Source organism: Poecilia mexicana, unplaced genomic scaffold, assembly GCF_051168715.1.
Source record: "Poecilia mexicana isolate PSO_F unplaced genomic scaffold, ASM5116871v1 scaffold_15, whole genome shotgun sequence".
Lineage (NCBI taxonomy): Eukaryota > Metazoa > Chordata > Actinopteri > Cyprinodontiformes > Poeciliidae > Poecilia > Poecilia mexicana.
The window spans coordinates 7,357,193-7,379,817 of NW_028263384.1; the positions used below are offsets into that span (position 1 = coordinate 7,357,193).

General features: G+C 39.0%; 2 protein-coding genes across 2 annotated transcripts in view; one reads left to right on the forward strand and one right to left on the reverse strand.

Annotated features, from left to right (window-relative positions):
• The window catches only part of wdpcp (WD repeat containing planar cell polarity effector), an 85,774-nt gene extending 70,550 nt beyond the window's left edge, over positions 1-15,224 (reverse strand). Inside the window, exon 1 of the mRNA XM_088012948.1 lies at positions 14,923-15,224. The gene's annotated coding sequence lies outside the window, so the exon portion shown is untranslated. The remainder of the gene's footprint in view (positions 1-14,922) is intronic.
• Positions 15,225-15,504: 280 nt separating this feature from the next.
• Positions 15,505-21,377, forward strand: mdh1ab (malate dehydrogenase 1Ab, NAD (soluble)). Its single transcript, XM_014980231.2, has 9 exons — positions 15,505-15,554; positions 16,048-16,146; positions 16,611-16,707; positions 18,743-18,918; positions 19,029-19,151; positions 19,240-19,416; positions 19,669-19,782; positions 20,648-20,737; positions 20,835-21,377. The coding sequence occupies exons 1-9, from the start codon at positions 15,552-15,554 to the stop codon at positions 20,955-20,957; spliced, it is 1,002 nt and encodes a 333-aa protein (XP_014835717.1). The 5' UTR covers positions 15,505-15,551; the 3' UTR covers positions 20,958-21,377.
• Positions 21,378-22,625: the final 1,248 nt, after the last annotated feature.

Genomic DNA, 22,625 nt, shown 5'->3' on the forward strand with positions numbered 1-22,625 from the left:
ATCTGAAAAGCGCTAACATTAAAAAAAGAAAACGATAATGAGGAAGTCATTTTTTCTCTAAAACTAAGCAAGTAGCAAGACCTCAGTGCAAATGCAACTAAAAATTTTGTCACAACAATGAAAGTCCCAGTCAGGGGACAACTGACATTGAGGAGGATGTTTAGTTGTCTAAGCTCATAAAAGGGTTGTGTAGCAGTCAGAGGTTTGGTGGTGAAAACATTAAGAAATCATTTTAACCTAGAACTACATCTGAACTGGCACTGGAATCAGTTTAGAGGAAAAAACCCTTCCTAAGTGTCACTAATGGGTCCTCTGGGACATGTTCAGGTCAAGTTCTTTTTCTTTTCATCCCAACTGTCGGTCTTTCTTTAAGTCGCTCTACTTCAGTGGTTTTCTAGAGGACCTGAGGCAAAGCAGAACTCGACCCGCTGTGAAGACCCGCTTCTTCATAGTGGAAGAGTTGAAAAAGCCTTGCAGCGCTGCGCACACTTACACGTGGACACGGATACACACAACACGAACCTTAGCCCAGGAGCGAGTACAGAGAACCTGAACTGTCTCATTAAAAGAAAGAGTGCTTGGCAGAGACGAAGAAAGGGCGGGCAAAGTGGCGCCAAGCAGCAGGCCGAAAACCTTTCATTCACACCGAAATACGAAGTCCCACAGGAGCCCACTGAGTCATCAGCCCAGAGAGAATAGAGGTGATGGACACACAGAACAAAATGAGGCAAAGGTAATTCTATTCAACAGAGATGACAAGTACAGTCGTCATTGTATCCATGTCCACATGTGTACATCTCTATGTCTTTTGCAGTGAACTTCAGTCAGCAGGAAAATAAAGCCAGATGACATGACTGTTAGGCAGCGTCAGTGTCAAGAGAGAATGTGCCTGTCAGTAGAGAATGTCTGAATACCTGTGTGTGTGTAGAAAGAACTCCAAAAACACCGGAAGCATTAACTTAAGTAAAAAAACAAACAAAAAAAAAAGACATGGGAAGGTGAGGAGTTGAAAAGTTCAGGGAAAACTCTTTAGAGTTAATGATCAAGTTACTTTTTTGGCTCACTGAAGATAAGTCAAAAGAACACAAGCAAGTCATCTGCAAACATGAAGTGTGAGGCAACAACTAATATTTCAGCAAAGAAGAAAATTACGTCAGACTGAGGCTTTATTAAATTTTTTCTTTGTGAAAATTAGAATTAGCATAATGTTTCAGTGGCTCTACAAATGTTACGGTGGCAGGAGAATCACAAGAAGTTGAGGACACCAGTCCACACAATTTTATATGATTGGTACAAAAGTCCAAATGTGGCATTTATTCATTTCCGGCTCCCTTTATCTTTAACTTCCAGCGCAACCGGTTGCTTTAAGTACTCATCTAATTATTAAATAGCTGCAAAGATGCATAGCTCAGGTGGAAGAATCTGTCAAGAGGAGAGAAATTAGTTGTACACTCTTCAAATCTGGCAAGAAGGAAGCCATTGTTGTCGGAAAGGAAAGGAAGTAGTAGTCCCATTTGTCACCACCTATATAGAAGACACAGCAGACATAAAAAAAGAAAACACCACCCTAAATACAACCAGAGCTGAATGGTGTGGGTCAAAATACTTTCAGTGGTTATAGTGGCCCAGTCAAAGGTCAGACCAGAATCTAATGTAGAATCTTGGACAACACTTAATTGTTTTTGTTCAGTGATGTTCCTCATCCAATATAACAGAGTTTGAGCTGATTTGAAAAAAATGGATAGCCAAAGTCTTCAGTCTCTAGATGTACAAAGCTGGCAGAGCCATACCCCAAAGATGTGTAAGTGAAGAAAGTACAAAGTATTTTTTCAGGGGAGTTGAATGTAACTACAGCTTTCAGATATGTATTTGTAAAAGATTTTCAAGTCCTTGAGTCATTTTCTTCTGTTTGTTGGTTATATACTAGTTTTTGTTGATTTATTGGTTGTAAAGTAATTGTAACATTATGAGAAAAACCCTAAGGAGTAGGAACATTTTTGCAAGGTACTGTACATGCAATTCTAAAACACAGTGCTGAAAGAGAATAAAAGATGCAAATCTGTTCCCTTAGGTTTTTTTTCTTGCATCTGCAAAAGGTCTCTAAAGAAGACAGACAGAGAGAGACAGAAAGATGAGTGGATCCTCCTTCTAAGCAGATGTGTAAACGTCATTAGAGGAGGTAATGGGTAAAAGAAGGTGGGAAGGGGATAAATACCTCAGCTACTCCACTAAAGGTATTTACCCAATGCCTGAAGCAGAAACACAAACAGAGACCTTTAGAAATAACTGAGAGCGAGTGGAATTTAGTGAAAGAGATGTTCAGAAGGAAAACTGCTGTAAGGTCTTGATTAGGCATCTATAATATTGGCAATTTAATTTCTATATTTTCATTTAAACAGCAATGATTGACTGCTCAACTAATAGGCCTAATCTAGAGAAGTGTTTCACTAAAAGTGAGTATCCACCCTGCAGCACAACCCACAGCCAGGAAAGACAATACTTCCAAACCAGCAGCACAATTGCCGCCTGACTTCAAGGAGTTAGGGGTTTGACCTCGTCACGCCAAAGGAGACTCATGACTGTGGTTTTGTTTATGTTGTTGGAGATTTTCTTCTTATAGACTGACTTGGTGGCCTGTTGTTTGCCCCTCACCTTCTGACAAACACTGGTATAAATACTAAACAAACTGTCACATACACACCACAACAAATATAGAAATGGGTCTGTCCAGACATGCAACAAAGTCTATACAAAGATTACATTTCTTATGCTATATTTAAATTCTAAAATAAATCATTCAAATAAATGGAGAACAAAAGCTTCTGTTATTTGTGGCGAGACTTTGAACCTTTCTGTGTGCTATTGTGGTAAAAATAAGGCTTAAAAATCCATCATGATTATTTTTATCAATACTAACAATCACCATAAACTAAAATGATAGTTTACTGAGGAAAAACAGTTGCTCTTGAACAACAGGGATTTTCCTTGAACACTATTTTTTTCTGAATTTTTCCTGAAAATATCTAATAAGCCATTTATTGAAATGTGGCGTATATAAACACAAATACAATCAGCAATCTATTGTACTTCAATAATGTCTAAAAGACAAAAGAAAAAAATAATTCTAAACATAAAAACTGATAAATTAAATGCAATATCAATAATAAATTATAAATGATTAAAAAATATATTTTATTTTCCTCGTCATGTATTATTTTGAAATGGCTGTATAAATAAATGTGACATTGACTTTGACATTAACCATTTATACATTCCAACTTCTTCCACCCTGTGACTCTTGTCCGGAAACCATTTGTCACTACTTGAAACAAATTTTCTGTAGAGTTAGCACAAATTCATTGTGAACACAGAATGGCAAACTTGTGAGCAAACAGTTGAGGGTTTACACAATCAACATAAACATAGTTATCATTCACTCAGAGTTGTTTGCAAGCCTGAAACATCCACGTTGTAGACTTTACTCGAAGTGTGGAGAGAAAAAAGGTCAACGTTTATCTCAGTTCAACTGTACTGTGCCTGTTTGTGTATAATAGTTTTTCATGTACTTTTGTTATTACCATAATATACATAATATCATAAGGCATTCGAAAGGTATACTTTTTCCACATTTTGTCCACTTACAGCCACAATGTTTTATGCACTACATTGAAATTTTGTGTGATGGCACAACAAAGTATTACATAATTGTGAGTGGAAGTAAAATTATACATGGTTTTCTGAAGTTGTCATCAAAAAATCTTGAAAACTGTGCTGTGCATTTGTATTCACATTTGGGATAAATCTCGTCTAGCTTTTCACATCTAGAAAATGACATTTTTAACCGTTCTTCGTAAACTAGTTTGAGCATTGGTTAGATACATTAACTTTCAAATACTCCCACATAATTCTCAATGTACTGTGACTAAACTCAGCTTTGATTGGGCCATTTAAACACCTGAAAATGCTTTGGGTGCCACACTCCTTACTTAAATGTAAGGATGATTAACAGGCTACAGCAAGATTTCATGGCATGCTAAGGAGGAAAACACGTACTGAAGCAGAGACATCTAAAATATGCAAGATGATGTGCCCTGAGAACAAGGGCTGAACAGAAAAACAACAACAATGAAAAAAAAATTCTTAAAGACTTCCTGGGGAATTGAGAACCAATATCCACCTTCAGCTACATACACACAGACCCATCAAGAGGTCAGAAAGAAGAAGTCCTTTAAAGTTGTTGTCAGATGCACACAGTGAAATGCACTCTGGTAAAATGAAAGGTCAGGCTGAACGTCCCTGAGACCTCTCAGCAGTCTTATTTAGCCGTCACACACTCACACATACACTGTCTGTCATCTCCCAAACGAGGCCGTGACACCTCGAACACTTCTCTGTGGGCAAGAATTCCTTCTGCCCATCTGTCTCTCTGACAGGTTGACGTGGCACAGAGTGGTTGCAGATCGATCTCACTCAAACCAAGAAGTTTGTTCTCTACGATGTGACCTCAGAGATGGATAATGGTGCCATATCTCTGTTTTCCTCTAGCTACAGTACTACCCTGTCTAGAAAGTGGAATGAAACTTTTTTTGGCTACTCTGCTCTTCCTGAATTCATCAGGTTTATATTTCTCATATTTCACCACTGCAGAGCCAAGCATTCAAACATATTAAATGCAATCATTGAACTATAGAAATAAGACCCTGAAAATGAACAAAAAAATAATATTTTTAAAACCAACAAAAACAAATAAAATCAATAGTTGGGATAATCTTTCTTTAGCACTTCTGCCTTCATGGTGGTGCAAAACAATCCCTGTAAAGTATCATGTTTGTAATTAAGGACAAAAGTTAGGGCACCTACACATTCCTTATCAAAAGAGTCCATATTTTTTCAGACAAATTTCAAGAGCTCTCAGCCGTTAGCATTCATTTTAAATAAACATAAAATACAGAAAATCAAGACAGAATTTAAGCATGGAACCACAAAGTAGAAGGAAGAAAGGTCACAAGAGAGAAAGAAAGATGAAAGACAAAAAAGAAAATTGGAAGAAAAGTAGAACTAAGAGAAAGTAGCAGAACGGAGGTAGGACACAAGAAAGAACAGAAGGGCAGTGAAGAAGGGAGTGAAGGAAATATGGAGTATGGAATGAAGAAAGAACAGAAAGAAGGTTAAGAAAAAAATGGGGTATGATACAAGGATAAGAGGAAATGGTATTGGATGGATGGATGGATGGATGGATGGATGGATGGATGGATGGATGGATGGATGGATGGATGGATGGATGGATGGATGGATGGATGGATGGATGGATGGATGGATGGATGGATGGATGGATGGATGGATGGATGGATGGATGGATGGATGGATCAGCTGCAACTGCAACCCATAGCTCAACCAAATATTGGATATAGGGGCGATGCTTGACATCATTGTGCTAATATCAGTGCTGCTAACTTATACAGCTTTCTTTGGATCATCAATCTCAGTGGCGTGACAATAAAGCTCATATGGCCTCAAGCTCTCACTTGATTGAGTTGGATACTGTGAATAATAATATCTGTAAAGGAGATTCGCAGTTGGGTGATTTTACATTCACAAACTCACATTACATTCACTGTAAAACAGAGATCTTTCCTGCCAACAGCCATCACTATCTACAATAACTCTTTAAAGAATTTGAATTAATATAAGTTACAACATTTAATTTCCATTTGGGATCAATAAAGTATTTTAGAATTTGAAATGAATTTGAATTGACCACCATGCAATGATATGAGAGCTACAATAAAAACCTTGAAATTGTACTTCTTGTTGCAAACTGATCTTCAGTGAATTTTACTACAAGCACTAGCTGACAATGTGTTCAAGAAGCAAATGCTGAAGACCTTTTGCATCACTCCATAACTTAGAACATTCTAGGGCTTATATTAAAATAAAGACTGACATAACATTAAGATATTGATTTCAACTATATAAGACAAAACACAATTTCTTGCTCTCCCTAGTCCCCTCATTAACATTGGTTCTTTTAGTTATCACAGTTGTATGGCGTACTCATTCTTACCTATTTTGTCCAAAGAAATTATGCTTTATTTCATTCACAACACTTACAAAGAGAGTCAGTTTAGGTAGTAGGCAGTGTCCATTTAGGAAAATCTGAGCAAAAATTCTTCCTGTTACCTGCATTAAAGGAGTCAATTAGACTCCTGCTGACATTTGAAAACAACTGAAATACAGCAACAATGCACATGTTAAAGCACATGCACTCAAGCAAACAAACACACATCTGGCTATTCTCCACCTGTCAGAGAGCCCAAACATGCAGCCATGCGTGAAACTGCCCTGCTCTGTCCAACACTTGTCCTCAGAGTAATGCCATTATGGAACTGAATAAACAAAAAACTTTCAGTGTCTGCTGTGTTGAGCTCTGTTTGCTTTTAAGAACTTCCTATTTCACTATATAGAGAGTCACCTTGGCCATCAGCCCTAAAATATACAACGGTGATTTCTACTCTGTGCTCAGGACAATAGCTGGGCTCTGAAATAATATAAGCTGGGTCAAGTCTTGTCTTGTCAGACCTTGTTTCCTCTTTCTGACTGTTCAATGACAGTCAGAAAGAGGAAACAACTAGAATGAAATAGCAACTATTTCTAACATTAAAGCCAATAAGAGTCCTAAGATCTCAAGAATAACTATTTATGAGTGACTATTTCAGATACTTAAGACATTTTTCTCATCTAAGAAGAGAGAGAATGGGAAATTGGTCAAGAAAAATGTAAGCTTTAAAGTGACAAACTGTTTTCCACAGAATCCACAATATTCACATCAGAATTCATGCGAGACAAAAGGAAAAAGATCACATTTATATCCGGCATGTGTGATATAGTAGTAGCTACTCACAAGGTATGAGGCTAACTCGTTGGTTCAGAGATAAGTCTGGACACAGAACAGGATTAGTCCTATAGACGTCTGGAAGTTCTTCAATTCAAACTCAGAATCAAGTTGTTAATGCATGAAGCTTAAACACAGGTCTAAAAGGTAAAAATCAATAGGAAGTCTAGCAAAGACTCAGTTAGCATAACATACCATGCAAAACAAATATTTAACCATCCACAGCTCCAAACACTACCCTGTTCTGGTTTCTTGCTTGAACAAAAGATTTGATCTGAGTTTGATGTCTTACATTCAAAACACTCTGATGCAAAACAGTCCAACGTGGGGGTGGCATCCACTCAGTGTAACTTTGATTCAGCTGAATTTTGATTTTACTTTGAAATTTACAATTTACAGTTACTTTGAATTTTGAAGTTACTTTGAAACTTTGAATTTTGAAGTTACTTTGAAACTTTGATTTTAGCTGGATAGGTATCCAGTTAAAATCAAAGTTTTTGGAGGTATTTGTGATGTGTCCATATGGAATTGGATAGCTGAGGATCAACCCTCCTGCGGTCTTAAGAGATAGAGTCATTTGGACCCAGTATTTTACTCTGTGCGCCTTTTTTGTGTGTGGTTTCGGACATTGAGAGTCTGACGGGATAACCACTAACCTGAAGAACCACTAGCAAAGAGCTGGTTAGCCACACTCAGGACTTCTTTTGAGTTTTAATGTTGTTAATGTCAACATCATTGCCAAATGCTGGTACAGCATAGGTATTACATCACTTTTGACTGCAGTGCAGCTAAACTTTCTTAATAAAGTGTTTAAGTTCTCTCACTGAATACATTTTAAAACAGCTGGAGGGTTTGTTTTTAAGAAAAACACTCCAAAATTAGAGATAAGCAACCTAGAGAAACCACATATGTTTAAGGTGTGTGCTGATGATGGAAATCCCAGATGGGATGCAGGTAGCCTCATGAACGAACACCGTGAAGTAATTCCCACCAACATTCTCTTTAACGTACATTGGGCCCTCCTTTTATCCACAGCTTCCCCATCCTCTCCCTTACATGTATAGGCTTAGAGTCGTCTGGTCGGGCCAATCCTGCAGGCTCACTGTTGGCACGGTAACGAGTGCTATCCTGGCTAACATCTGCTGCACGACCCGGGGCCACTCAGAATGGGCTTTAATCCCCACACAGCCGTGTTGTGGGGGGAAAACATTCTTTTCCTTTTAGACTGTGCAGATAAACAGAGACGGGCAGCGCTGCTGGTAAACCTGCAGACGACCGGCCTCTTGGAAGTACTAGGAATGTTGTCGGTTACGTGACCCCCTTCCTCCCCCCACCGTCCCCACCCCGCCCCCTCTTCGTAGTTGTGCCACAGGCCATTATGGCTGTGCAGAGGGCTGTGACCGCCAGCTTCGGCACCAGGTTGCCATCGCTGACCCAGTTGGATGGATTTGGGTTTTGAAGTTATTGAACAGTGATGGGTGGGTTGTGGGGGGTAAGGTTTGTCAGCCAGCCTTGTTATGCAAAAACAACAGTCACACTGATGGAAAAAAAAAAAAACATAGACAACATTCCACTCTCTGCAAGTTTGCTGCCACATCATTTGGCTGCAGATTCAGGAGGCTTGTTGCTGCTGCATTTTCGGTCATCCTTCAGTGAGTTTGGAGTGTGTGGGATGCTGTCAACAGCAGAGGAGAGAGAGAGTGCTCAGTTGGGACAGTTGCTGAGCATCAACATGTGACAGTTTGGTGCCCCCTTGTGGTCAAAGTCAGAGAAAGAATTGCTACAAAACTGCACGACTACTCACATCAAGAGTCATTCAAAGTCATAACATGACAAGTCAACAACTCATCTCCTCTTCGAGGAAACCAGGCCATGATCCGTCTTCATATTGCTGTTGCCGATAATCATCTTCTTTGGCAGTGACGCACAGAAGAATTGAAGACACCGCCCCGTCAATCAGTCCATCAGCTGCTATGAAATATGTATTTGTCTTAATATGGAGTTTGATTCCATCAAACCCATTTCACGGACCATTTCCCTATGCAAACACCCCTTGAGGGTGGGGGGGCAAAGAGAGACTTGCAGGATGTAGTCAAGGCAGCTAACAGTGAGGAAGAGACGCACCTCACATGTCTCAGTGTGTGTGTGTGTGTGTGTGTGTGTGTGTATGCGCGTGTGTGTGTCCTCCAGGAGATTTAATTGAATAGTTCTGCTTCAGTGCCAAGAAGTTAGTCTGTTTGCAGAGGTCTGTGTTCTTTCTGATTGAGTGTTGGTTTTTTTCTTTTTCTCCTACACAGCGTGCCAGCACTTGGCTAGAAACAAAGTCATTCTCCGGTTTCAATCACAGACACTGCAGGCACATCAAGCCAGACAGGAAACATTTCACATCCCTCAAGGCCATGTCCTGAAGGTGCCAAAACCATACAGACAACAACCGCTCAAGCAGACCTATACGGTTCCCGACGCAATATTGCACCCTGGAAAAGAAATACTTCAATATTTTTATTTTTGTTAGCTTTGTGAATGTATTCATAATCCTTAACACTTTTCACATTCTGCCACATCCAGTTACAAACTTTAACGTATTGTATTGGGATTTATACCGACTAACCCAAAATTCCAAATACATATATTAGGAAATGAAAACATGGTTTTAAAGTAATTACAGCAGCATATCTTTTGGGATGGGTCTCCATCTCCTTTAAACATCTCAAGATTGGAATGTTTGTCTATTCAATTTTTGAAATGGCTCTTGCTCAGTCAGACTGGACAGAGAGTATCTGTTAAAAGCCTTTTCTAAGTCTTGCCACATTTCCTCAATTGCCATGTTTCCAAAGTCTGGGCTTTGACTGGGCTATCAACTAAGATTTCATTAAATCACTTCATTGTAAGTCTAGTTGTATGTTTAGGGCCATTGTCCTGCTAGACAGAGTACCTGTGGCCCATTCTCAAACATATTTCAGCCTCCAACAGGTACAATTAGTTCCAATCAATTCTGACCAGCTTTCCTGTTCTTGCTGAAGAAAGGCCCTTTTCCACAACATGATGACCATTGCGATGGTGTGCTAGTGGTGTGTTCATTGACAGTTTTTCTCCGAAAATAGTGTTCTGTGTGTAGGTTAGTGATGTGCTACTTGATCTTGACGAAGCTGTTTGTTCCCTAGTGTCCTCCAAAAAACCTCTAAAGGCCTTCACAGAACATCTAGATTTCTGCCGAGAATAAATTACACACATATGGAGTCAATTTAACAAGTAGGTGACTTCTGAAGATGTTATGGATTTTATTTAGGTGTATGTAGTGTACTACTGGTACTTGTGGAGGTCAGGGACCATTGTGAGTAGTTGAAATCCATAAAGACTTGAGATCCCCTCTAAAAACACCTATAACTCCCTATTTCAATCATTCAAACACAAAATGTACCTTAATATGCATTAATTCAAGCAGTGGAAACCATCTTTTCACTACTGTAGAAGTTAAAGTCTACAGCAGTGGTCTCAAACTCCAATTCTCAAGGGCCATCTCCTGCAAGGTTTAGATGTCTCTCTGCTTCAGCACACCTGGCTCCAGTATTAGCTCATTATTAGCAGATCTCTGTAAAGCATGGCTGAATGCTAGTGATGAAGCTTAGTCTTTTGTCCTTTGTCTTCAATTTTGAGACAAAGGACACATGTAAAAGTTGCAGGACTCTCAAGGTCTGTGTGACCAGCGGTTTAAAGTCTTCTGCCAACAATCTTTTGGGGGTACAGTCAATCAGTGCCAGGGAAAATGAATGCTGATTGTTGATTGGCTGATTTGTAATAGCCAGCCAATACCATGTCAAGTAGGATTGCAGTTAGGTAATTTAGCCGCCCAAGCTGTATTTTCTTTCGAATATTTTTGATGTGCAATATGAAAAAAATCCACAAATTATTTTTGTAAATAATTTGGTGCTACATTCCACAGAAAATCCAAGACTAAACCACAAGCAGGGCCCACTATAGTTACGAACTGGGTTATTTTTAACCCAGCAGTTTTTACTGTGCATAAGGCTAAATGAACACAAATGCAGATCACACTTTTTAAATATCTATTTATGAATTTTGAAAGCAATATATAACTTTCCTAACATTTTATGTAAGGAAATTTGATTTTGTGGTTGCAGTGTGACAAAAAATGGAAAAGTGCAGGGGTATGAGTATCATAGCAAGGCAATATCTACCACATTTTTTCTATGCCTTATTTTTGCATTATAGTCTTTACAGCTAAATTATGTGATGACCTGATGTCTATGCTTTTTTTTAGATACCTTGCCAGAGCAGAGAAGTGGAATAGTTTTATATGTACTGAATAAACCAGTCATAATTTTGTGAAACAAAGCAAAGTAGTGTTAAAATCATTGACTTAAATTTCAGTATGACACTTTGAACTGACAACCACCAACTTATAATCCCTTACTCAAACACAGTGCTTCTGCTATGGCAACAAGTGCTACAGAAGCTTCTTCAAAGAAAAAAAAAAAAACACCTTTTCCCAAATGCTGGGAAAAGTGATGTCCGGATGCTTAAAACTGGCCGCATACTGACTCCTAGTGAATTGAGATTGTTACTGCAACTATTGATAAATAAAAAAACAGGCTCATGAAGATACAGTGGGACAAAACTCATCTCTACAACTTCATCAGCTAATCTAAGGCAGGGACATGATGCTTTTAAGTCACAGGAACATCACAAGGTAAATGAAGTGGTGTCAGAAGAAAAGAGATGCCAAACTGAATGAGAGATAACAGTCACGGTAAATGTAATTATCTGCTGGGCTTGTGTCTTTTTTGTGTGCTTTTGTGTTTCAATGGAACCTACAATCTCATTGTGAGCGCTGATAGTCTGTCAGGGCTATTTGGTCTACTGAAGGCAGATAAGAAGGGACGATACCGAGGCCGGTGGGTGCGGCCGTCCTGTCTGCCTCCAAGCGCCAGTGTAACAGGGTCACTCAGGTGCTCTCTACAGGGACAAATAGAGGGGTAGAATATGAAGAGATAAAATGGGGAGGGTGGAGATAGAGCTGAAGAGATGAACAAGAAAAGGAGGACATGGAGTGGACAGAGGACATGCTGTCTAACGCTTATAAGGACCTTTGCCACTCAGAGTAGGAATGAGAATGTAGGTTCTGTGTGTGTACGTGAATGTGCATGATCCATTGCTACACTTTGTACATATATTATTATACACATATGACCTCTTTCTACTTTCTTTTGGCTCTCCGCTCCAGATCTCACCTCTAAAAAACACCTACAATGCTGATAGTTTTCCACACTTGCACAAACACAAAGGATCAAGCTAACGTGCAAGCTGGCACCAGATACTATCAGGCGGCCAGCTGCTGTGTCTTGGTTTATTACGATTTCCTTTTTTCACAAAGACAAAGTATGCCTAATCCCCCACATGTCAACCTAACTGTGGAGACTGTCAGAGAGGAAAACAAACACTGTAGTCAGACGGATCAAGTAACGTTCACAGCAATGAAGTCATTGCTGTCACATGTCTTAAAGAATAATAACAGACCTAAAGGGATTTTACTGAATGTATTGAAAGCTATGAAATTTATGAAAATAGACATTTGATTAATGAACTCTAAAGTTAAGAAAATGCTGCCATCTAAAGCACATTATTTTATCTCATATTACTACTTTCTCTAACTTTTCTTGTTTACCTGTTTACCTGTAAACAGGTAAACAAGACAAACATGTCAATCTACTCATTTTATTAATTCAAACATTGTACTAATTGCAACCTTCAAGACTTGAAGAAGAAATCAAGACTTGGGGGAGATTCACAAGGTGTGGATCTCCATATTGCCCTACCGTTCTACAAGTGTTGCATTCCTTGTGTTAGGCCACTCCTAAACCAGGAACATCAGAAGTGTCTTACCCTGGGCTGAGGTGGTCCAAAGTCCAGGTGTTAACCAGGACATTTTAGAGCCCTTCTCTGCTGACAAGCTTAATGGAGATGCAAATTAAAATTACCATCAGGACTTGGTATCTGCTCACTTTACTCAAACTACCAATTCCTGACTATTGTATAATAGTCCCAGCAAAGTCACCTCATCAAAATCCTATCCAGAACTTCTAGTCAAGAAAGTATGCCAAACATGAACAAGAAGTTTGGACACATGTCGATGTGGGTTACAAAAGTTGCAACCCTCGAATGAACTGTTTATTTGAAAATGGCGGAACACAGGGGTTTTTTGTGTACCGAACTATAAGCCACTACTTTTGCTCAAATCTGATGCTAAACCATTGTTCTTTACATTTTTCAGAGAAGAAAGTTGAGCTCATGTTTAGCTTCTGAGGTCTTTGTGTCATTTCCTACAGGAGGTCTCGGTGCAGCACTAACACAGGAAACAGGTTGCAACAGGATTTTGCAATGGTTTGGCTCGTCTGACACAGTTTAGTATGAAAGCAAACCGCACCAGCTGAAAATGTAGCAAATTTGGTCCCCAATTGAAGCAAGTCTACCAGACTATCAGGTGGGAAAATACCCCCAGTGCACTAGGTAGATGTAGATGGTGACTAATGGCTTTTCCTGACTGGTAGGCTACACTATTCTATTTTTTTTTAAGGCAGCTGTTGTTTGGGGAAAAAAACAAACAAACAAAAAAAACATTTGTGTATGCTACCAGTATTTCTTTAAACAGTACAGAAATTTCAATATTGCATTGTTCTTTCCATTATCTTAAACTCAGTCATAATGTGAAAGCTACAGACTCCTGTTTTCCTCATGTCAATACCAATAGAAAGTAAGTATTTATTGCATGTAAGGGTAAGAATTAAACAGGAAATAACAGCTGCTTTATATAGCTCTGAATGAAGCTATCAAACACAGACCCTCTCAAGAAAGGGAGCATCCACATTGGGCTCTGTCACTGCCAGGTGAGAACACATAAACTAAGGACAGGTGTAGACTCATGTTAGTGTGTGGTTAATCTTAAAAACAGAACAATATGAAAATGTAAATATGAATTTAGTTTGAGAAAATTACGTTGTATACATGAGGTTCAAATGAACACTATAAGCTTTATTCAGTTGTTTTAATCTGACAAGTATTGGAAACCAACGCCAGACATGAGACAATTTTCTTTCAAATATTGCACCTTTAACCACCTTAGACACAAGAAAACATGTCATGTTTAATTTAGACTAGAATAGTTTAATGTAGTGAAGATATCTGAAGTTGAAAATATCAATAGACATGTTTGGAAAAAGCTATTCAGTTTGTGTCCATTTAAAACACAGAACACATAATTTTTGTAAGAAATTAATAAAATGTTATCTCAGTTATGACATTAATTTATTTCACAAAGTCAATTTTATTTCTAAAGCTGAGCAAAAATCTAATTTCAGTTTCCCTCAGTTCAAATAATAGTATTTTTTTGTTGGATTTACAGAGACTACTCTGCACACCATAATAAACGGATAAACCAAGAAAAAAGGAGCTAAATGAGACAAAATATTCTAATAAAAACTTGAAAAGTCATCTTAAATCAGGTATTGCTGCCAAAATTCTGGTAAGTGGGGTACAAAATGTAAAGAAGCTTACTTATATTTTCTTTAGAGACATTGATGTAAGCTTTTAGATGCTGAACACACACACACAAACACACACGCACACGCACACACACACACCCCTTTTTAATTGCTGTTATTATTCCCCTGGTAAACTGGACTTGCATATTAAATTTGCAACTTCCTTTAGTTAAAGCACCCACAGATGTTGACCTGTTGTTTTAGACATTTCTAACTCTATAGCTAGATAATAACGCCACAAATTTCAGGGATACAAGTACTATTATTAAATATTAGCCCATATTAGGTAATGCCATTTCAGTGTTTGGTAATATGTCACAGTGTAATGCTATATTACTAAAGAAACATGATAACAGGGCATTGTAAAACGGGTTTTCTAATAACAATGCACATATGCGTCAAAATGAACACCACGCATACAAGCACAAAAAGTAAAATTCGAGGAAAAGATAAATATAGTCATTACCTTACCTTTGTAATATTCTTGGTATTCAGTCAGCACATACTTTTCACTTTAAATAGTTGCAAGTTTCGTCAGGATGTGAACGAGACTTATCCAAACTTAATGCCCGTCTCTCACTGAACTTGTTTATATCTCTACGGCTTTATCTTATATGAATAATTTATGCTACGGTCACTGCTGTGCCAATTGTTGTTTCTGAAGTCCTTGTTCTATGTATCCTTCTGACAAGCGGCTAGGCTACCAGCTAGCAGCGCTAGCGGCTTCTACAATCACGTCGCTAAGCAACCACAAGCGGGTCGAAAAGGGCTAATTCTAGCTAGCTAGCTCGCTTGCTGTTCTAAAAAGCGGTTATTGATCTCAGTACTCATCGCTTATGGTGTGAATTCAATCGAATACCAAATGAAATCACATTTCAACATCGAAAAGATTTCAAAATAATATCTAATTGCTGTTCTCTTGAGCTGAGTTAGCACCTTTAAGTAAAGGCTTAGAATGTAACGATAATAAACTACAATTCCATATATGCTCAGTCTGCCGTATGACATATAAAAGTGTCGTAGTGAAAAGAGGCTTTAAATAGGAGTGACTTCAGGCGTCAGTCAAGTGGGGGGAGAACAGTTCGTGTTGTACTGTCAGCATGGTAAGTACTAGAAGCAGAAGATGCTCAATTAAGGGATTTTCTTTTATAAAGTATTGTAGATATGTATTTAACTTGTTGAGTAAAAAGTGTTGTCATTTTTCTTTTAGTTAGTGTTAAAAAAATTGTTTAATTTGAAATAAGTTGATGAATGATAAGAAAATTAATCCAATTTGTAGTTCATTTATTCTCTCTTAAAACGATGTGCTTATTTGGCGTTAGAGTGAAATTTTAGGTATTGAATGAATGAATGGTTGAGATGTGGATCAGCTGATAACCTAAATTTATCCTGGTTTTGTTATGCAACAGTAGGTCCCTAATAGAGACCAAAGGGTCTATTTATACATTGACCCCCTGATCTATTTAATCCAGTTAACAAAAAATAGAACCTCCTTGCTATGTGTACTAAAAATAAATTTTGTTGCCACCTCCAGAAAACCGTCTTTCTAAAAGCAAGAAAATTTGTACTTCTGTTTCTTCGCTTTGTATTTTTCAGTCTGAGCCTATCAGAGTTCTGGTGACCGGCGCTGCTGGCCAGATTGCATACTCTTTGTTGCTGAGCATCGCCAAGGGAGATGTCTTTGGCAAAGATCAGGTAAAGATGGGCTTTATCGTACCCTAACAACCCACTAAACCCCGTTATCTCATTATGTGGCGTAGAGGTGCAGTTACAGTGTGACAGATATTGACAGGTGTTCGGAAACTGCTGTGAATGTGGAGAATGTCCCACGCCATATTTTGAAGGGGGTGGTAATGAGCAGATGTTGGCTATGTTGGAGTTGAACAGACTCCACTCGCTCACCCATGTGGCCTCCGATGAAAGAGGATTGTCCTTGAAGTCAGTGAGGAGGATCTCGTGCCAAGAGTCTTAGTCCATTTTTAAAACCACTTGATCCGTTTGGCACACACAGTTGTCACCGAGTCTTACAGCTTTACTCGTGCAGTGTGTCTGAAGTCTCACACAATACACTTCATAATTAAATACGCACCATATTAATTTAATATGCTTCATTATTTTTAATCTAATACTAAATATCTCTCGTCTCTTTCATTTATTAGCCAATCATCTTGCTCCTTTTGGACATTACTCCCATGCTGCCAGTATTAGAGGGGGTGGTCATGGAACTGCAGGACTGTTCCCTTCCACTTCTGAGAGGTAAACATTTCAAACCATGAATAAAATAAACTCAACAATGCAGTAACATGAGGGATCTTCTTAGGGATCATTCACCAGATTAGTGTAAAAGATGGCTAATTGAATAAATCACAAATTGTCTTCAACAAAATAGCTGAAACACACTTATTTAAAAATAGCTGTTTAAAATCTTTTTGGAGTGATTGTGGAACAAGCCTTTCTGGCTGTTTTTAATGACGTCCGAAACATTTAAATGGAGTGACAAAAAATGTACAACTACTTAGTTTAGTTAATTTAATTTAGTGTCAATTTTAAGTCCAGTTTTCAAATCATATAAATTCTTATTTCAAGTCTACTGATAGTATTCCCAAATCATCTAACAATAGCAGCTACTTCCTCCTTAGGACCTTTTATTACACATTTTATTTGGTTTAGAAATTATTGTCTTTTACTCTCTGAACTAAATGCTAACCCCAGGAATTGTGTACGGCTCTGCTTTGTCTCCTCTGGAGACCTTAGACTAGGCCACCTGACCTTCATGTGTAAAAGTTTTTTAGGTGTCGCCATTGTAACCCTCATCATGAGATCGTGTGTGAGGGGCCATTATGTGCCAAATCTATTGTGACCTAGATTTTTTTTTTTTTCCTCTGTGAAATGATGCTTTGTTTGGACAGGCACTGAGTGGCCCCTGTATTAACCAGCTGCAGTGCAAATACAGCGCTTTAGGCACCGACAGAGATGGACAGATAAAATTCTGGGTCCCCATGAGAAACGTTCAGGGTCCATTTAGTCTTGCTTTTCAGTCTAGTATGTGACCATTGTCAATAGCTTGATTTGTTTTGTTTTTAATTGCCAAGTCATTTAACTCTGACCAAGGCATCATTTATGCGCAAAACAGCCCACAAGCTCAAGGGACAAAGAGGAAGATGAGGTTGAATTAGTGCAAAATGCATGGTGTCAATCTGGACACTGACTGTTGAGTGTCCTTTGGAGAGTCTAGGATAGAAACTCTCAGTGATAGCTGTTTTTATTCAAGTAACTTTGTAGCACTGATCTGAATGCAAAAGTCCAAACAGTTTCCAGGATGTGGGGGATCTGCAAAAATACTAGTGGTTTGTTTCCCGACCCTAGACCTGTACAAGACCTGGATGGAGGGAAGATCGGCCTTGATGATTCTCTCAAGATACCTAGTTGTTTGTTGTGTTATGAACTTATCCTGTTTTGTGGATTAGCCAAACTGCAAAGTGATGGACAAGCACAGGACGGACTGAATGATGGCCATATAGAAGATGATCAGCAGCAGGAAGCACAGTCTCTTCCAAATAATGTCTATGTCTATGACCATCTTAGGTCTCGACAAAGGGTATCTCCCTTGAACTTGAAGTGATCCACAGGGAACACTGTTAAGGATGGTGGGGTGTGTTATCCAGAAGTTCACCATCATCTCAACTGCCTTGAGTAGGTTAAGCTCAAGGTGGTTTTGACCAAAATATGGTGGATCAGCCAATCCACCTCCCATCTGTATGTAGACTCATCAATGTCCTGGATCAGACCAATGACAGTGGTATCACCTGCTAACGTCAGGAGTCCAGTCAGTGTTACATTGAGAAAGGAGAATTGGGGAGACAACACACCTCTGGGGTTTGGGGTGCCAGTACTGATGGTTTTTATGTGGGAGCTTACAGTGAGGGGTGTCTGGGTTGATGGTGTTGAAGACTGAGCTGAAGTCTACAAACAGGATCCTGGCAAATGTCCCTTAGCGATCGAGGTGGTGCAGGATGAAGTTAAATCCCAAGTTGACTGCAGCACCTGCCGACCTGTTTGCTCAGTAAGCAAACGGCAAGGGGTCCTGCAGATTACAGGGATGTCCTTCAGATGCTTCAACACCACTCACTCAAAGAATTACATTACCACAGACATCAGAGCAACAGGCCAATAGTCATTTAACCTCATGATGGTGCATTTCTCGATAAGTTGGACAACTTGTCCTCAGTTTTTAGGGTTTTATTGTGAAAAAACTCACAATAAACCAGCCTTTTATTTCCTCCTTTCCCAGACATTGTGCCCACTGACAAGGAGGAGGTGGCCTTCAAAGACCTGGATGTGGCCATCCTGGTGGGCTCAATGCCCAGGAAGGAGGGGATGGAGAGGAAGGACCTTCTAAAAGCTAACGTGAACATTTTCAAGAGCCAAGGGGCCGCCTTGGATAAGTATGCTAAGAAGACCGTCAAGGTAACATTTATTTCTCTTGTGTTGCTTCTTTAACATTTTCCGTACAGTTACAGATTTGTGCCTTGACATGAGAAGTTACCAGGGTTATATGTAGCTGGGTCCATTTTCAGGTGCTGGTTGTGGGAAATCCTGCGAACACCAACTGCCTGATAGCAGCCAAGTCCGCTCCCTCCATCCCTAAAGAAAACTTCTCCTGCCTCACACGTCTGGACCACAATCGGGCTCGCTCCCAGGTCCCTCACCTTTTCAAGGGACTTTAGTTTCTGTTTGCTTACCAACTCTGTGATGAAATCTGAGCTCTCACCCTCTCACACGCTGCAGGTGGCAATCCGCTGCGGTGTTCCAGCCACTCAAGTGACGAATGTCATTATCTGGGGCAACCACTCGTCTACCCAGTACCCAGATGTGCACCACTGCAAGGTCAACATGTCTGGCAGCGAGCTCGCCTGCTTTGACGCGGTCAAGGACGATGCTTGGCTCAAAGGAGATTTTATAGCTGTGAGTCGATGTCTTCTCTGTCAGGGCCAAACCTGGACCTTTTGATATGTTCACGTGATGGCAAGGAATGGAGCACCCTTCGCGCTTATTGCAATGGGCAGGGGTTTGCTGACCCTAATAAGTTAGAAATTGGCTACAAGAAGTAAAACTTTCATAATTTCGGGGTTCAATCTTCAAAGGGCCACTCAAGTTTTTGACGTCATTAAGAATCGTTTTTGATTTAATTAAGAAGTCCATGTTCTCTTTTTACAGACTGTTCAACAAAGAGGTGCTGCAGTCATCAAGGCGAGAAAGCTGTCCAGCGCCATGTCTGCAGCAAAAGCCATCTGTGACCACATGAGGGACATCTGGGTTGGTACCCCAGAGGTAAGTTTCCTAATACTACTTTTTTTTTCTCTTGTTGTTGTCATAATGCTATCATTTTATTCTCCTATCATTTTTACTTTATTCTCATACAGATTTATTCTCGTAATATGCCTCTATTGTCATATTATTTTTACTTAATACTGGTAATATTAAAGGATAATAAGATAATAACACTTTATTGATCCCTGAAGGAGGAATTGTTAATTAACAATGACAGTCTTAAGGACACACACATATCACTCTTTATATTGCTAAATATATATTCAACTTTTAAATCGCACAGCTCTAGAGACTTTATTTATTTACTTTATTCCCATAATTTTATTTTTTTATTGTGGCCCTAATACTCCGACATAGCAGTCTGTGCCCCAATAAGTAGCATTTCTGGATTTAAAAGCCTATTTGTAATTGTTCCTAACATAATTTTGTTATCAGTTCTCAGAGGTTGTTGTTAATCTAATTAATCTTAACTTTCTAAGAATAATTTCTGTCATATATCAACACTGGCTACATGCAAAAGTATGGATGATTCTTCCTATATCCATGTTCTGTGTTGTTGCATTGCTTATACTTTGTTGTGGTGTTGCCAATTTGAGACCAACCAACTTGTGGAGTGTAGAGCATTAATAAACATTTGCATTAGACAGAAAACGGCTATTGATAATTGAAATTGGTGTATATACCTGATTGTTTAAGCTGTGCCTCGAAAACAATTGTCTGTCTACTACGTTACCTGACTGTTCCATGTTGACTTGAGCACCTTCCCCTGAAAATGTCTGTGCAAGCTTCTGATTATTCTTTATTTTTAATGACTGTTAGTTTGAATTTTGATGCCTCAGTTTGACCCGCTTTGTCTTTTCTACAGGGTGAATTCACCTCTATGGGGATCTACTCCACTGGAAACTCCTATGCAGTCCCAGAAGACCTCATCTACTCGTTCCCTGTCCAGATAAAGGTGGCTCTGACGTGACCTCGCTTTCACATTTCATCAAGCTCACTGAGGATTATTTTGTTATGAGAGTCCTGTTTTTGTTTTGTTTTTATCTCATTAGGATAAGACCTGGAAGATTGTGGAGGGCCTGGCGATCAATGACTTTTCTCGGTCCAAGATGGACGCCACCGCAGCAGAGCTTATAGAAGAGAGGGATACAGCTGTGGCTTTCCTGGGAGTATGACTGCACTCGGTCTGGCCGACCCCTCCAGCATGTAGACCCAAAACTCCAGAAGCACGCCTGTGACGCAAGACTCCATAAGCCCCTTCGCTGCTCTCTGCAGATATACATGTTCACATGAAAAAGAATGTCAGGGTTTGAGCATGTAGATGGATTTATATATGTCCACTGCCAGACTTTTTTTTTTATCTAGAGAAATAATGAATATGAGTTTACTTTGATCAGAAAAGGAGCAGATCGGCTGCTTATCGGATCGGTTCATGTTGACCTTTAAAAAAAGCTTCTTATCAGACTTTGTTCTCTGGAGGCGAGTGGATGGATGGATGACTCTTTACATATTGTCAGTGATTCACTTAAGTCATGAAACACTGTATCTGGTGACTCGACGTTAAAAATAAATTTTAAAAAATGTGTATAAAATAATATGGCTCCTTTTCTTTTTAATACCTTTTTGGTATTTGGTTCTGAGTGACTCAGCATACCAGCTTCGCAATGTTTCATGAGGTTTGATTGACTTGCACTACGATGGTTAATTCAATGTTATCATGTGAATTACCATTGCATTGTATCATAATAGAAATATCAACTGTTGAGATAATATTCATAAGGCAGAATCCACCTTTTGCTCTTGGTGTCTTCCAAAAAAGCATCTAATGTATCTGAAGGCCTCAACTGTTGCTTCAGGTTTATTAAGTTTATTATAGATGTCCAACCAAACAAGCTGACTTTTAAAGTCCCTGTTAGTAAGAAGCCATAGTTGTTTAATAAAGCATAAGTCTGCATGTCCAAGAATTTTCCTCAGTGCAAACAGCTTTGTGGATGTGACATGTCTGGCTATTTAGCTTTTTTTAAATCTATATTTTAGTTGTTAATATAAAAATGACATTTTAATATTTCAACAGGGGTTTTATTTTTTGTTTTACTGGTCTTTTTCCAGAGGCCTGTCAGAAGTGAAATGACACAACTTTACCAGACAGGGGCAGTATTTCCTCATTCCACCTGCATCAGAATTCATAAATGTATCATTATTAGTACGATTAACTAGAAAATGTCATTGCTGATAAAGACAAGCTCTAAAGGTACAAAATCCACCATGAAAATGTGCCACTCCAAGATCAATGCTTCATGTTTCACGGGATAAATATTTTCAGATGGTTCGGCATAAGTGTAACAACACACATACACAAAGATCGGTGAAAGAAGCTTTCTTTTGGCTTCGTGTATGTTTATAACTCTGTGTATAAAGTTTCTACGAGCTTTAACACAACACAGTAAAAACAAATCTGATCGTTAACGAGTCAGGATATTGAGCCGGTTGGTACAAAATGTAGCGCCAGTAAAACACTTTCAGTGGTCGATGTGATTGAAGATTTTATCGACAGGTTAATAAGAAGGATGCAGTGAGAATGACATGCTTACATACGTTTACCAGTAAAACCGAAATCTTGGCTGCCTTAATTATACATAATGCGAAGAGCCGTTTGGTAGTCGAAGAATCCGGTTCTTCCTGCTAAGCCAAGTGGTTCGGATCCAGAAAAAGCGACATAATTCCCATCATAGACACCCATAAGTAGATGCTGGATCGAAATCAACGCCATATAATAGAGGGCATTTTTGTTAAAACATGCAAAAAGTTGTAAATGCCAGTTCACAACTGACATTTAAGTTGTT